The 13,004-nt window shown below is 38.3% G+C and overlaps 1 protein-coding gene across 18 annotated transcripts in view; it reads left to right on the forward strand.

The window, feature by feature from the left end:
- The first annotated feature begins 6,272 nt into the window (after positions 1-6,272).
- The window catches only part of MLIP (muscular LMNA interacting protein), a 293,069-nt gene continuing 286,337 nt past the window's right edge, over positions 6,273-13,004 (forward strand). For all 18 annotated transcript variants that reach the window (XR_014297251.1, XM_082662662.1, XM_082662676.1 and 15 more), the window contains exon 1: positions 6,273-6,446. Coding sequence is in view for 17 of the 18 variants with exons in the window: in XM_082662662.1 (XP_082518788.1) it covers positions 6,384-6,446 (63 nt within the window). In the remaining variant the exon portion in view is untranslated. The remainder of the gene's footprint in view (positions 6,447-13,004) is intronic.

Genomic DNA, 13,004 nt, shown 5'->3' on the forward strand with positions numbered 1-13,004 from the left:
CAGAAAACGAAACTTCCTGGACTTGGATCCCGGGCTGAATTTTTTCAGCTTATGTGTTACAGGCTCTGGAGATAAGGATTTCATTTCATATTAGAATCATTGCTCTTGTCAGTGTTGATTGGTGTTAGTGTTTGTTTTAAAAACCTCTCATTTTATTTTTCAATAAGTTTTGATAAAAGAATTGCATTTTTCAGTTGCACACATTAAAAAAGATAACACTTTTCAAAGTTCTCACAGCTCTCGCTTAATTGAAATATTTTCTAATGCTCCAAACAAATGCTCTACCATCAAAGGTGATTTTGTAAAGAAAATATTCTTTTCCTTCCATTGACTAAAATGTGTTGCCTAGAATCATTTAAAAAATTGGCCCAGAACCAAAATAAGGGATCAAATAGTATCAGAAGTCAAAAATATCATATTCCAGTAGAAAAGGTTTGTGTTTCATTGAAGACTGGTAATTACAAAGGTACAAATTTGTTAAGCTGTCATTATCATAATTATCATATAATGATATTTTGGGGTTTGCTTTTGTGTCCACCTGGCAGCTTCCACTTATAAAAAATGTTTATTACATAGTGACAAATTCAACTTTAAGGAATTCCTCTGTAGACATTATCTTTTCACAAGCTATGGGCATGTACCTCTGGCCTGCAGAAGCCATAAAGGGGCTTACAAATGGTGACAGTGGGAGGTTAAAGTCTTTGGGTCTTTGCCTATTTGCCAGATGCACAGACAGACCGGAAGATAAGAGTCAGAAGGATTTTCTAGAATAAGAGTTCACAACTGCTGCCTGAGGGTTCACAGTGGCCAAAGCTGATAAACAGACTCAGGCAGGCATGCTGGGAAAAACCAGGGAATTCTGGGGGCCAGTCTCTGTCACTGTCACTCCTCCCCCTCATCCCATTGGACCATCAAACAGAGCCTCCTAGAGACATAGGCATACATTTTGAACCAAAAGCAACGCCAACAGGTCCAAAGTTAGCTGTTTGAGTGAGATAAGTTCTCAGCACTGGGTGTAGTAGGAATTGCATTTGGTGTTTGAGTGCCACAGGAAACACAGCCCTGGGGTGGGACGCGGGTGGTTCTTGGGACAGGATATGGCACCTGGAGGCATGTGCTGAGTGCAGTGTCCTGGATCACTACTAAATGGGTGTGGGGTTACATGGGCTTCTGACTTGACTGTGGAGAGCACGTAGGACCCATGTCTGGGAAATGCTGTGTAGAATGATAAGAAACCCATATAAAAGGTGTTCCTTGTCTCAGAAGAGGATCCTATCTTGATAAAAAGATATTTATCCTTGGCACATACAATGAGGAAGATCTTCAGCTGTCTACACCATGCTCTGCAGACATGTCATTCTTTTAAAAAGAAGACAGCATTTGTTTTTCACATCTCGTGGGTGTCTACCTACCTTGTGACATTTCAGCAGCAGAGCGTTTATCTGTGCTTTTGTTGTGGAGATGAAAGATTCTTTCAATGGCAGGTGTGGGGGAAGTTACCACTATTAAACTAAACAAAACAAAACTATATTTAACTCTTGGATCCAGTAGGTGAACAAGTCATTTTAATGGCTGCAAATTCTACTTTCCCCCAGTTTTTGAATATGAGCACAAAACCTGAGCAGCTGGGATTTCCCCAGCCCCGCAAGGCATATGGTGATGATGCAAAGGAATGGAGTGAGGTGGCAGTGCCTTGAAGCGAATATCATTTGCTGAGGGTCATTTGTTTCACTTTTGAATGAAATTCTTGCTGGCCTACCGTAGAGTAGATTTTAATTTCCTGTTTGGAGCGACCCGTTGCTCATATTATATTCCTGGGGAAAAATCATAAATTCCCATCTTAGAAAGGAATTATAGATCTTCCTCTTTTTTTTTTTTTAAATAATACCTTCAGTCACATACCATAACATTCATTCTTTCAAAGTATACATACAATTAAGTGCTTTTTAGCATATCCAGAGTTATGTAGTCATCATCATTATCTAATTTCAGAATATTTTCATCACCCTCAAAAACCCCATCCCTACCCACCAGCAGTCACTCCACAGTCTGCTTTTTCCCCTCAACCTCTGGCAACCATTATCTATTTCTATGGATTTTCCTATTCTGGACGTTTCATATAAATGAATCGTAATATGTGACTTTTTGTGACTAGCTTCTTTCACTTCAAGGTTCATCCACATTGCTGCATGTATCAATACTTCATTCCTTTTATTGCTGAGTAATATGCTTCTGTATGATATATCCCCTTTCATGTGTTGATAGACATTTATGTTTTCACTTTTTGACTATTATGAATAATGCTATCATGAACATTTTTTTACAAATTTTTGTATGAACATATACAAAACTTTTAGGTATATACCTAGACGTAGAATTTTTGGATAATATTGTAACTCTGTATATAAGGTTTGAGGGACTCCCACACTGTTTTCTAATGTAATTGTTCCACTTTGTAACCACCAGCAATGTACAAGGCTTTCTTTTACCCACATCCTTGCCAATGCTTGTTACTGTCTGTTTTGCTTTTAGCCATCCTAATGGGTACAAAATGCTGTCTCATTGTGGCTTTGATTTGGGTTCCTTAATCACAATTTTGTTGAACAGCTTTTCTTGTGCATGTTGGACATTTGTTTGTCTTCTTTGGAGAAATGTGTATTCATATCCTTTGCCCGTTTCAAAAATTGGGTTTATTTGTCTTTTTTTATTGTTGAGTTGTAAGAGTTCTTTATGTATTCTGGATACAAGTCTCTTATCAGATAAATGATTTGCAAATATTTTCTCCCATTCTCTCTGTTAATTTTTTTGCCACATTTGTTAGGACTTTGATACTATCTTTGAAGTGAACTTTTTTTCCTAGATAAACTTCACGAAGCCCGGGGAAATAATGGCACGCACTTTCACCCAGAACCTGCTTGATGGCAGACACTGTGTGAAGTTCTTTGCACCTGTTACCATATTTTAATTTTTGTCACAACATTAAGAGGTTGATATCATCCCTTTATTAAAGGGAGAGGGCACTGAAATTCTGAGAATTAATTTGCTCAAAGTGACCCAACTAGAAATTGGCAGAATCTGCAAATAAATTCAATTCTTCCTGCTTCCTGAGTCTACTTATTTCTCCTTTACTCTAATGGTTAGTGTTTTGAGTAAGATCAGTGAGCAATCCATATTGTATTCATCTATAGTATGATTTGCGTTGGATAAACATGCATTTTATTCCTGTGTTTCCTACCAAAAGTCTTTTAAATAATAGTTCATTAAATGTCTTGTCACATCCATTTGATACATTTCCCTCGTTTCCCCTCCTTCCCTTCCTCCCTCTTTCCTTCTTTGCTTTTTTCTTTCCTTCCTCTCATTCCTGCCCTCTTTCTTTTACAAATTCTTTATTTAGTTCTTATTATGTTCTAAGTGCCTGGATAAAGTGGTGAATAAAGCACCCTCTGGTGCTTATACAGTAGTAGGAGAGATGAACTGCAAATAAATGTTAGATATGTATAAACTTCAAATATCCTGTGAAATAATAGACTGCCAGAGGTGATAAGAGCTATGAAGGAGAAAACGGCAAATGAGTGGACAGAGGGTTTGCTATTTTAGATGGTCACTGGGGAAGCTCTGGATGAAGGGAGAATGGAGCCACGTGACTCTGGAGAGAGGTCTCTCCAGTCAGGGGAAGGAGACGTGTTTGTCGTGACTGATGAACAGGAAGGAGACCCATGTAGCTCATCTCTTCTGTTGGACCAGCAAGTGGACAAGGGCTGGCTTTTGCATGGGCATGATCTTACCTAAGAAAGCCCCTGTCCCTAAAACATATGTAAAATATATTTAAGCATATCTCTGTACACAGGTGGAGTAAGTGGTCCTCACCGTACAGTGCTGGGGCTACAGACCCGCTTGCCCTGTTGTGCCTGGGATGAGATTACTTGTTCAGAGGTGCTGAAGTGCCCAGTGGGTAGGTGCTTGGGCCAGGGGGCTTGAGTGCCAGCTATTGGCTGTGTAACTGTCTTATCTTTTCAACTATGAAATGGGTGCATTAATTTGCTAGCGCTGCTAGTCTGTTAAGTCACAGACTGGGTGACTTTAAGAACAAAAATATATTTCCTCACAGTTCTGGAGGCTAGAAGTCCAAGATCAAGGTGTCAGCAGGGTTGGTTTCTTCTGAGGCTCTCTCCTTGGCTTGGAGATGGCCATCTTCTCCCTGTGTCCTCACATGGTCTTCCCTCTGTGTGTATCTTTGTCCTAATCGCCTCTTCTTACAGGGACACCAGTCGTATTGGATTAGGCCCCCACCCTTATGACTTCATCTTAAATTAATTACCTCTGTAAAGACCCTATCTCTAAGTATAATCTTATTCTGAGAGACTGGGGGTTATGACTTCCATGTATGAATTTTTTGGGGAACACAATTCATCTCATAACAACGGAGAAAATAGTAGTATCTACCTAGAAGTGTTTAACAAACACCAGAAAGAAGTAGGCAGAATAGCATCTACCTTCTAGAAGTGGTTTGGAGAATTAATTGAGGTAATATATGGAAAGTCTTAAAGCCGCTCCTGGCACATGGTGAGTGCTATGGGACTGGGCTATGTAAGAGTGCTATAATATCTTATTTATATACATTCACGTTTACATTGTGAGTTTGTTGGGGAAGAAAAGTAGAGATTGTATCTTTTCACTTTATTATTGTTTTTATTCATTATTTTTTAAAAATCTGCCTGAATCTAGGGTAATCTTCACCCATTATGTATACTCAGTACATGTTTGTTGAATTAAACTTTCCATCCCTCCCACTGGCACTGGCATGTCCCTGTCATTATACCTGTTATCTTCTCCTTCTCCAACCGACTCTGCATCCTACCATCCCCCTACTCCCAACTGGATCCTGAATTTCACCTTCCGGCATTACACTAGCAATAACTGTTTCCTTTTGCAGCCATAGCATGCCTTTTTTTTTCCTAGAGAGATTTTGGAAGTTCCCTTCACATAAAATTTCAACTCTTGCCTTGATTTTGACATATACCAATCTTGCCTGCTATTCAGCCTATAAGACTTTATTGCAAACGTATTAGGACAACATGTGTGATTCCCTTTCTGGATCTCAGAGGTGAGCCAAAGAGGGAAGCCCCTTTGGCCCATGAGTCTGATAGACCATTTCTGAATTCTCATCCTGAAGCAGGGCTAGCTAGGTTTATTTCTACTAAATGTTTCACTTCTGGAATCCTCAGCCCTTCCATCCTGATGCAGAATAAGCTCTAGAGCAACCCTGCCTGGCAATAGAGAACCAGCTGTAATCACGCTAAAGGACAGAGCCTCATAACTCATTTTCTAAAATATTTCCTAAAAGTGGAGGAAAAACCGATAGGTAATTTGAGATACGATCACAAACAGTTGTGAAAATGATGTTTGAAAAGGCTGAGAGACTAGGCCACCGTAGAGATCAGTCTTAGCTTACTCTGAAAGCCATTTTTATGTTTTATTGCCATTCGCATATGTAGTTTGCTGCAAAAAAAAAAAAGAACAAAAAACCCCGGAGAGCTAATTACCATCATGCCACACAGTTAATTTTCTTTCAAGCATGTAACACTTTCTAAAGAATTCTGAGAACATTTGTTCCATTGGAAAAATGAATTTCATCTTCCCTGTCATAACTTTGTTCCCAGTAGAAAAGCCAGGATAATGAAGAAAAACTCAGTTTTGTGAAGGAAAACACTTTCCTTTCACAACACTTTCCTGAAGTTTCTAAATATCATTTGCCCACTTTTCATGGAATAAAACTGACACCCATTGAATATATGTGTTGTGTGTCTCAATAGTTTTAATTAGTTAGCCTTTGAACTTCCCTTTAAGTGACTTTTTAAAGTTTTGAGCTACAAAATAATGCATAAATGTCTAGACTACCGGGACCCAAATTGGAATTTGGAAGAATGGGACTGGCTGATTCATATTTGCTATATGACCATCACATTTGTCCTTTTAAAATTGATTTATTAGGCCCATATTCTAGAGTATATTTTATTGTGCTGCAATGGCTACTAATGAATTCTTTGATAGTGGCTTTTTGTCACAGACATCTTTCTTGACTCAGGTAACCTAACGTGTTGGGATATTCTCCTGTTGGAGAGTTTGCTGTTACATCAAGTGACATTTATCATTATCTAAGGCCAGCTGCCTGACTTCTCTTCAGTGCTCTGTTTATGGGGTTTGAACATCTATAAATGGAAACACTAGCTAACCAGAAATTATCGCCAGGGCTTTCTGATAGTGTCCTGGGCTCTCACAAGTTGGAATGTCCTGCAATATCTAACACGTAAGCACGTCACATCGTTTTCTAGACAGAATCGGAATCTCACTTTTTCTGTCTCTCTCTCTCATTCTCTTTCAACATGGAATTTGAAAAGCATGAAAAAGGAAGCTTATTAAACCAGAATTTAGAGGAGAAACTGACGGTAAGACTGGTGAGATTTTGCAAACACAACTTTATGATGTGACTGACGGAGTAAAAATCGGCTGTCATAGTTTGGAAAAGTTGTACCAGGCAGCCTATGTTTCCATGTTTTTCTGGTCAACAAACTTGAAATGAATGAATTTCAAGGGCTTTACTGAAAACAATGTAATAAAATTATTAATGCATTGTCATTACCAGAATGTGGGCAGATTTGATTTAGTTAATGATGTGGTTTATCTCCATTTTTAAAACCAGAATCCACTTATTTTGAGCCCTTGTTGTGATTGTCTCAATACTGGGAGATTATTGTCTTTACTGATATGAGGTTTAACGAATGTTCAAAGCCCAGTTTCTCTCAGAGATACCAGGAATATGTGTCAGGGGAAATATAAGAATTATGGACTGTTTTAATGTTTTACGGAATAAGTTAATGATCTTCTGGTGTAAGGATGAAGTTCACTCTTCAAAAAGTTTTTAGTTTTTGGCTATAAAAGTTGTAAAAGTAGCTTTACCTTGATGTTAAGAAATTCAATGTCAATGAACATAGTGGTCACTTCTATTTGCTCAAACGTAAAATATACTGTAACCTAGAGTAGAATGTATTGTTCACGGTCCACCTGATGAGTGTAGGAGGCTAATTATGTTTGTAAAGTTACTGTGGCTTCAGAGTTAATGTTAGAACAGGGCCGGCTAATTTTAAAAGCAGTGCAAGTAGCAAAAAGTAAAACCATATTGGGTTTAAGACCATGGCTTCTTAAACTCGTGAGACTGCATCGTTTTGGATTTCTGACGTTCAGATGTATGCACTAGTAGTGATATTCTTGAAAGATAGAAAGAAGAACAATACTGGGTTGAAAACTCTTAAGGTGTATTAGAATTTCAAGGTCTTGAAGAAATACATTGGATAAAATACAACCTTTTCTTAAAGGATTTGGGTCATTTTGAATATCGACTGTGGACCTCTATTCTAGGTGGTTGTTTAAACATGTCATGGTCATAGACTACTTTGCTTTTTGACTGTTTTGAAAAGCCATGTATTGTTGTAGAACTAACCAGGGGTTTTGAGTCAGAAAGATCTGGTGCAAATTCTCACTCCATAACTTCTAAATGTAGGACACTGGGATTTTGTTTAAGCTATTTGAGTCTCAGTTAACTTACTTGTTGATGGGGAGCAGTAATACCTAATTTGAAGGCTGTCATGAGCATTAAAAACTATAATGTATGTGAAGTCCCTCAGCTGAGACTGATGTTTTCAAACTGTTCCTGGCCTGACTTACTTAGCAAGTACATACCCAGGGTTTGTTCATGTAGAAAGAGAAAGCTGAAATGCGTTTCAAAGTAAAGGGAAAACTCAGATATGTTAACCATAATGGCTTAGTGGTTATAAAACCTTGATGGAACCAGATAGAGGGTAAATAAAACACGAATAAGAGTTGCTATGAATTAGCGTGAAATTTGACCTAGAGCTCCCTGGCAATCTCTTACAGGAAGTTTTGCAAATAAACATAGTGGATATGGGGCACGTGAACAAAAGTGAAAATGATCTCTTGGTGTATAAAAATTTCACTGCCTGGGAGGTCACACATTCTGCATGCCGGACTCTACCTGGAACACATCTATGAATCTAGAAATGAGCAAAATCCTCTCCTTAGAGGGAGTAGCTGCCACAGAGTTCATGGACTTTACTCTGGAGGGGAAGCCTAGGTCTGGCCTCTGATTAATTTCCAGAACTGGAGGAAGATCTGGGGCCAATCAAAAGACAGCAGAATATCCAATCTGTACTGAGCAGAAACTGTTCTCAGGGAGGGAGGGAACACAGTAAATAAAGTTCAGTACTTGGGGAAGTTACCTGTACAGATAAATAGATAAATAATAAGTAAATAATAAATAAGTAAAATTCAGGCCAGAAATTCTGACTACTCTCTGAACTCTTTCTTTTAGATTATTAAAGGCATCAAAGAATTTCACTTACATTGATCTTCAACTGAAATTTCTTAACAAAAAGGAACAATTCATGTATTAACATAGTAAAAATGGTCATGCACTTCAGGGCATTCTGACATCATAATGGTTTCTTTCTCTAAAAGATGATAAGAACAAATAGATCTCACACATAAGTCCAATAATTTCTATCACATTAGTATAATATATCTCAAGAGACAATTCTATCTCCCAAGCAATAAATGTTCAGTAAGTATCACAAAAATAATGATAATGAGAAGGGTATTGCATCCAACTCATTTTATATTGATGCTTGTTAGAAGCAAATTAACATAGTAGTCAGTTGCTGAATATCATCAATATTGCTTTTTTGAGTAAAAGTAACTGAGATTGAGAAAGAAATTTGTCTTCTGACAGTTTTTTTAAACAGGTTGTATCTAACATAAGAAGCTAAAAACTTGTATTTTAAACAAAATTCTATCTTTAATATTTAAAATTTTTTTGACTTATTTTAAATTTGAGGGTGAAAGACTTATCTGATGCCATGCAGATTTCCTTAGAATCTCACAAAAAGCATTCTTCTCAATTTTAGGAAAAGAGAATCCTGCCACTTTTAAATACAATGAAAGAGAAAAGACACTGAAGAAAAAACTATGGGTAAAATATAAAAACACAAAGTATACATTTAAAAATTCTGTGGTAATTCAGTGAAGGGTAGCACTTTAAGGTTATTTTAGTTATCAATTCATAGGTTCATTAATACAAAAAAATTAATTATTTTCTAAGAAGAAATCTGTTAGCAAATAAAACACAGAACTGCTGTTTTGGTTATAATTCCTGTTGTTATTAACTGATGACAAGTTTGAGTTTTGTTTGGAGCATCTTCAGAGATGCAACCTAGTGTCTATTAGGTAGGATTGTCCTAAGAAGGAAACAAAAAAGAGGCTTTCAGATCCATACACATTCCTGAATGCCTAGTTGGAATAAGACAGGTACTAAGGGCTGCAGCAGAACATGCATGATAAAGAAAGTCTTGGCCATCAAGGAGATTATTGTTTTGATTATTTGTTAGTAGATTATAAAAGAATAATGGTAAGTTTTAGTAGCTTAGACGTATTCTAAGTGTACAAAACAAAAACATTCCAAATTATTTTTTCTCACATAGACTAGGGACAGCAAGATTATAATTACCCATCAGAATGTCTTAGCAATGGGAACAGTTGTAAAGCATTTTATGCAGTAACATATTTCATTTCATTATAAATGTCTACTGTTGGAGGAGGTTATGGGGAGGACATGACCTCTGGTTGACCCAAGAGAAGGACCCGGGCAGTGGAAATCTCCTCACCCCTCCCCTGTCCTTAGAATGTGCATTCTGCCCACAGTTCCCACCGTGGGAGCTGTTCCAAGGATGCAGCCTTGAGAGGAACGTGATGCTGAGACCAGCTGGGTGGTACCATCTGACTGAACCCAGTTACGACCGCTCTATAAACTCTTAAGGTTCTGGCAAGCGATCCAGGGGATCCACGCCTCTTGCTGATGCCCGAGACAAGCCTGGTATATAAGTTCCCTGCTTATTAAACCTGCTACCCACCAATCCGGAGTATCTGCCTCTTCTCCAGTCTCTCCTTGCCCTCCCTGCATGGGGACCAATTTCAAATTTCACCCAGCAAGCTCCCAAGGCTTCAAACCAACATCTATATATCTATTTTTCTAACTGTATCTAACTAGGGTCCCTGGTAACAGGTACTCAGTAGGTGCTGACATACCTGAAAAAAAAAAGTGTATACTGCTGATGTTTTTGGTGAGTTATCTAGAGATTATTTTCAGTATAGCTTGAGTGTTGTTTCTGATCTATACATAATTCCAGACAAGATAGCATCACATAATACAATAAATGGTAAATTTAGGGTTGTAATTCTCTGGAGGTAAGGTACTGAATCTCTCTATCTTTATATCATAATTGATTGCCTTAAATCCTTAATAAACTAATTTTGGTGATGACCAAAATGAAGGGAAATGAAAACAAATGAATGAACAATGTGACATCTCCTTTTCTTTGACATTTGATTATTTATTTTGAAAACTTTCTTCCATTTCTTCGCATTTGTAACAGTGGATCAATGACTCTTGCTATGTTCTGGATTTTACTGAGAAAGTTGCCTTGGATGTCCATTGTGTCTGATCATTTTGATGGTAGAGGATGTGAGTTAATTTGTTCCCAAACCTTAACTCCTCCATGCTGCTGGCTCGTTTGTTTTTATGGGTGGCACCATCATGGAGCTTGGTAGGCATTTGGGCATCTCTAAAAATGCTGCTGGTCTCTCGGGCATGTCTGTGGTGCCTACTATGCATTCTATACCCCTATTTGGCACCCCTGCCAAGATAGCCCATTCGTCATCAGTATATTTTGAATTCACTATTCCCTTTTCTCCAGAGAGGGCCAGAGCTCTGTAATAAGTTGACACCCAGCATACTCTGTGGAAATAATTATTTTCAAGAAACAGATGGGCGGTAATGAACACGATTTTATAGTAAATGCCTCAGTAAGCATCCCTCGACTGGAAGGCAAACAGGAAACTCAGAACTAGGGTTCTCTGAATTTCTGAGCTCAGTGTCACTTCTGAATTTTTAGTGAGATCAGTTACGTTGTTCCCATGACTTATGGGGATAAGAACTCTCTGAGAACTCAGTAAAGGGGATACAGGCTTGATCAGTCTGTACCAGGTATTCAGGAGTTCATTGATTAAGACATGCTCTCCAAAGCACTGAAACAGCCCTCAAGCATTATGAGTAGTAAGAAGAGTCTGGTTTCACCCTGGCTGAAGATGCATAGTTGCAAAGAGTAACCGTGAATCCTGATCGTTTGGCAGATCAAAGTGAAAAACTAAATAATGGCTCTGAAAGCACTCTTTCATAAGAAATAATCCCACTCTAAGCTCTCTCTGTCCTCCTCTCCATAGAGTTAGTAACAAAGGTTTAAAAATTCCTGAAGAATATGTAGCATGAAATAAAAAAAGGAGGGAAGAGACGAGATGCCATGACGGTGGTGGATCACAGGAATCAATGGGAAATCCACTAAGCAGTGGGAATAGAGTCTTAATGGGCATCATTGCAGAATGAGGTGAGACTGGGAAAATGATGAGTTAGGGTAAGAGAGGGCATGCAGGTGTTCTGAGGACCATCCTACCATATCTATGAAAATCAGAACAGAGAACCTATGCCTCTGTGTGTGTGTGTGTGTGTGTGTGCGTGTGTGTGTGTGTGATTGTATGGTGCTGAAGACTTCTTATTCCAAAGAAGAGGCCTTCTTCCCTCTTCCTAAGTGCCATCTGGTGTGGTGAAAAGCATGTTGTATTTGAGTCTAGGACCAGTATTGGTGGGAAAGTTGTTTGTGTGGTTTTTGACAAATCACTTAACCTTTGGTGTCCTTATTTACAAGGTGAGAGGCTGGGTTGGATTTTCCAAGATTGCTACTCTGTCTAAAACTTTATGAGTCTGTAGAAAAATACCCTTTGGCTGTGTGCTGATTAAATCCTTGCCATACCAAACAATGCCTCTTTATACAAACATTGAAATCGTTAATATTTTTATGTCGTCACTGACCGAATGTAAAATGTGAAACAGAAGCCCTTGTGATTAGATTAAAACTTCCTTGCAGTAGGACGTTCACAGTTCAGTACTCACGCATTGAATTGCATATATTTTCGATGTTTTCACTGAGAAGTGAGAAATGACAAAGATTTGAGAAGATTTGAGGACTGAATCATGCAGGAAAATTATGGAATAGATGGAGAAGGAAGCATGTAAATGCCTCAATACTAATATTGAGATATTATCGAAATAAGGCGTTCTATTTTCTTACGATATAACATAAAATAAAGGGGACACTTTATTTTCATCGGGAATAACAATTTAGAAAATATGAGCTCTGTGTTTTAAATGTTATTTCTAAGATGGTTTGTTTAGGGCGTATTCATTCCCTTTTGTAGTTCTCGCTGCTCCCTGCAGTGTGCCTGACACAGATAACTTGGTCCCTTTGCAACTCTAATTTTAGTCTCTTTTGCAACTCTAATTTTAGTCCCTTTTGCATCACTGAGGTTGGGGAAAAAGTAGATTGCACACGAATGGCAAAATCCTAGTCACCCTTATGATTTTTCTTTTCCCTTGAAGAAAAAATGAGGGCTGTGCCTGTTAGAACCCAGGGCGGGGAGGTGAAGAGTAAAGTGAAACTGATGAGGATCCAGATTTATACCTTATGGTTCACACGAAGTTCTCGAAGCCATCCAGTCTTTTGAAAACCACTGCTAATTAAAGCAGTGTCTGCTGATAATGTAAGTCTGAGATGCACTGTTTGAATGGATCTTTTGCTAGAGCTCTGTGTGATGGTGAGTAACAGAAGAGGGATGGATGACAGGCTTTAACCGAGCTGTGATTTCACAGTGACATTTATAATACCCTGTACGTGTGGTGAGATAGCTCCTAGGTTCTCATTGTGGGAATTACAGTGACTTACCTAGCCAGCTCTGTTCTGAGTATGGCTCCCCCCAGGAAATGACAAATAGGCTGCTGTATTAGTGATGGAATTATATTTGAGAGCCATGGGCTTTATTTTGCT

Source organism: Grampus griseus (genome assembly GCF_964374135.1).
Source record: "Grampus griseus genome assembly, chromosome: 10".
NCBI classification, from domain to species: Eukaryota; Metazoa; Chordata; class Mammalia; order Artiodactyla; family Delphinidae; genus Grampus; species Grampus griseus.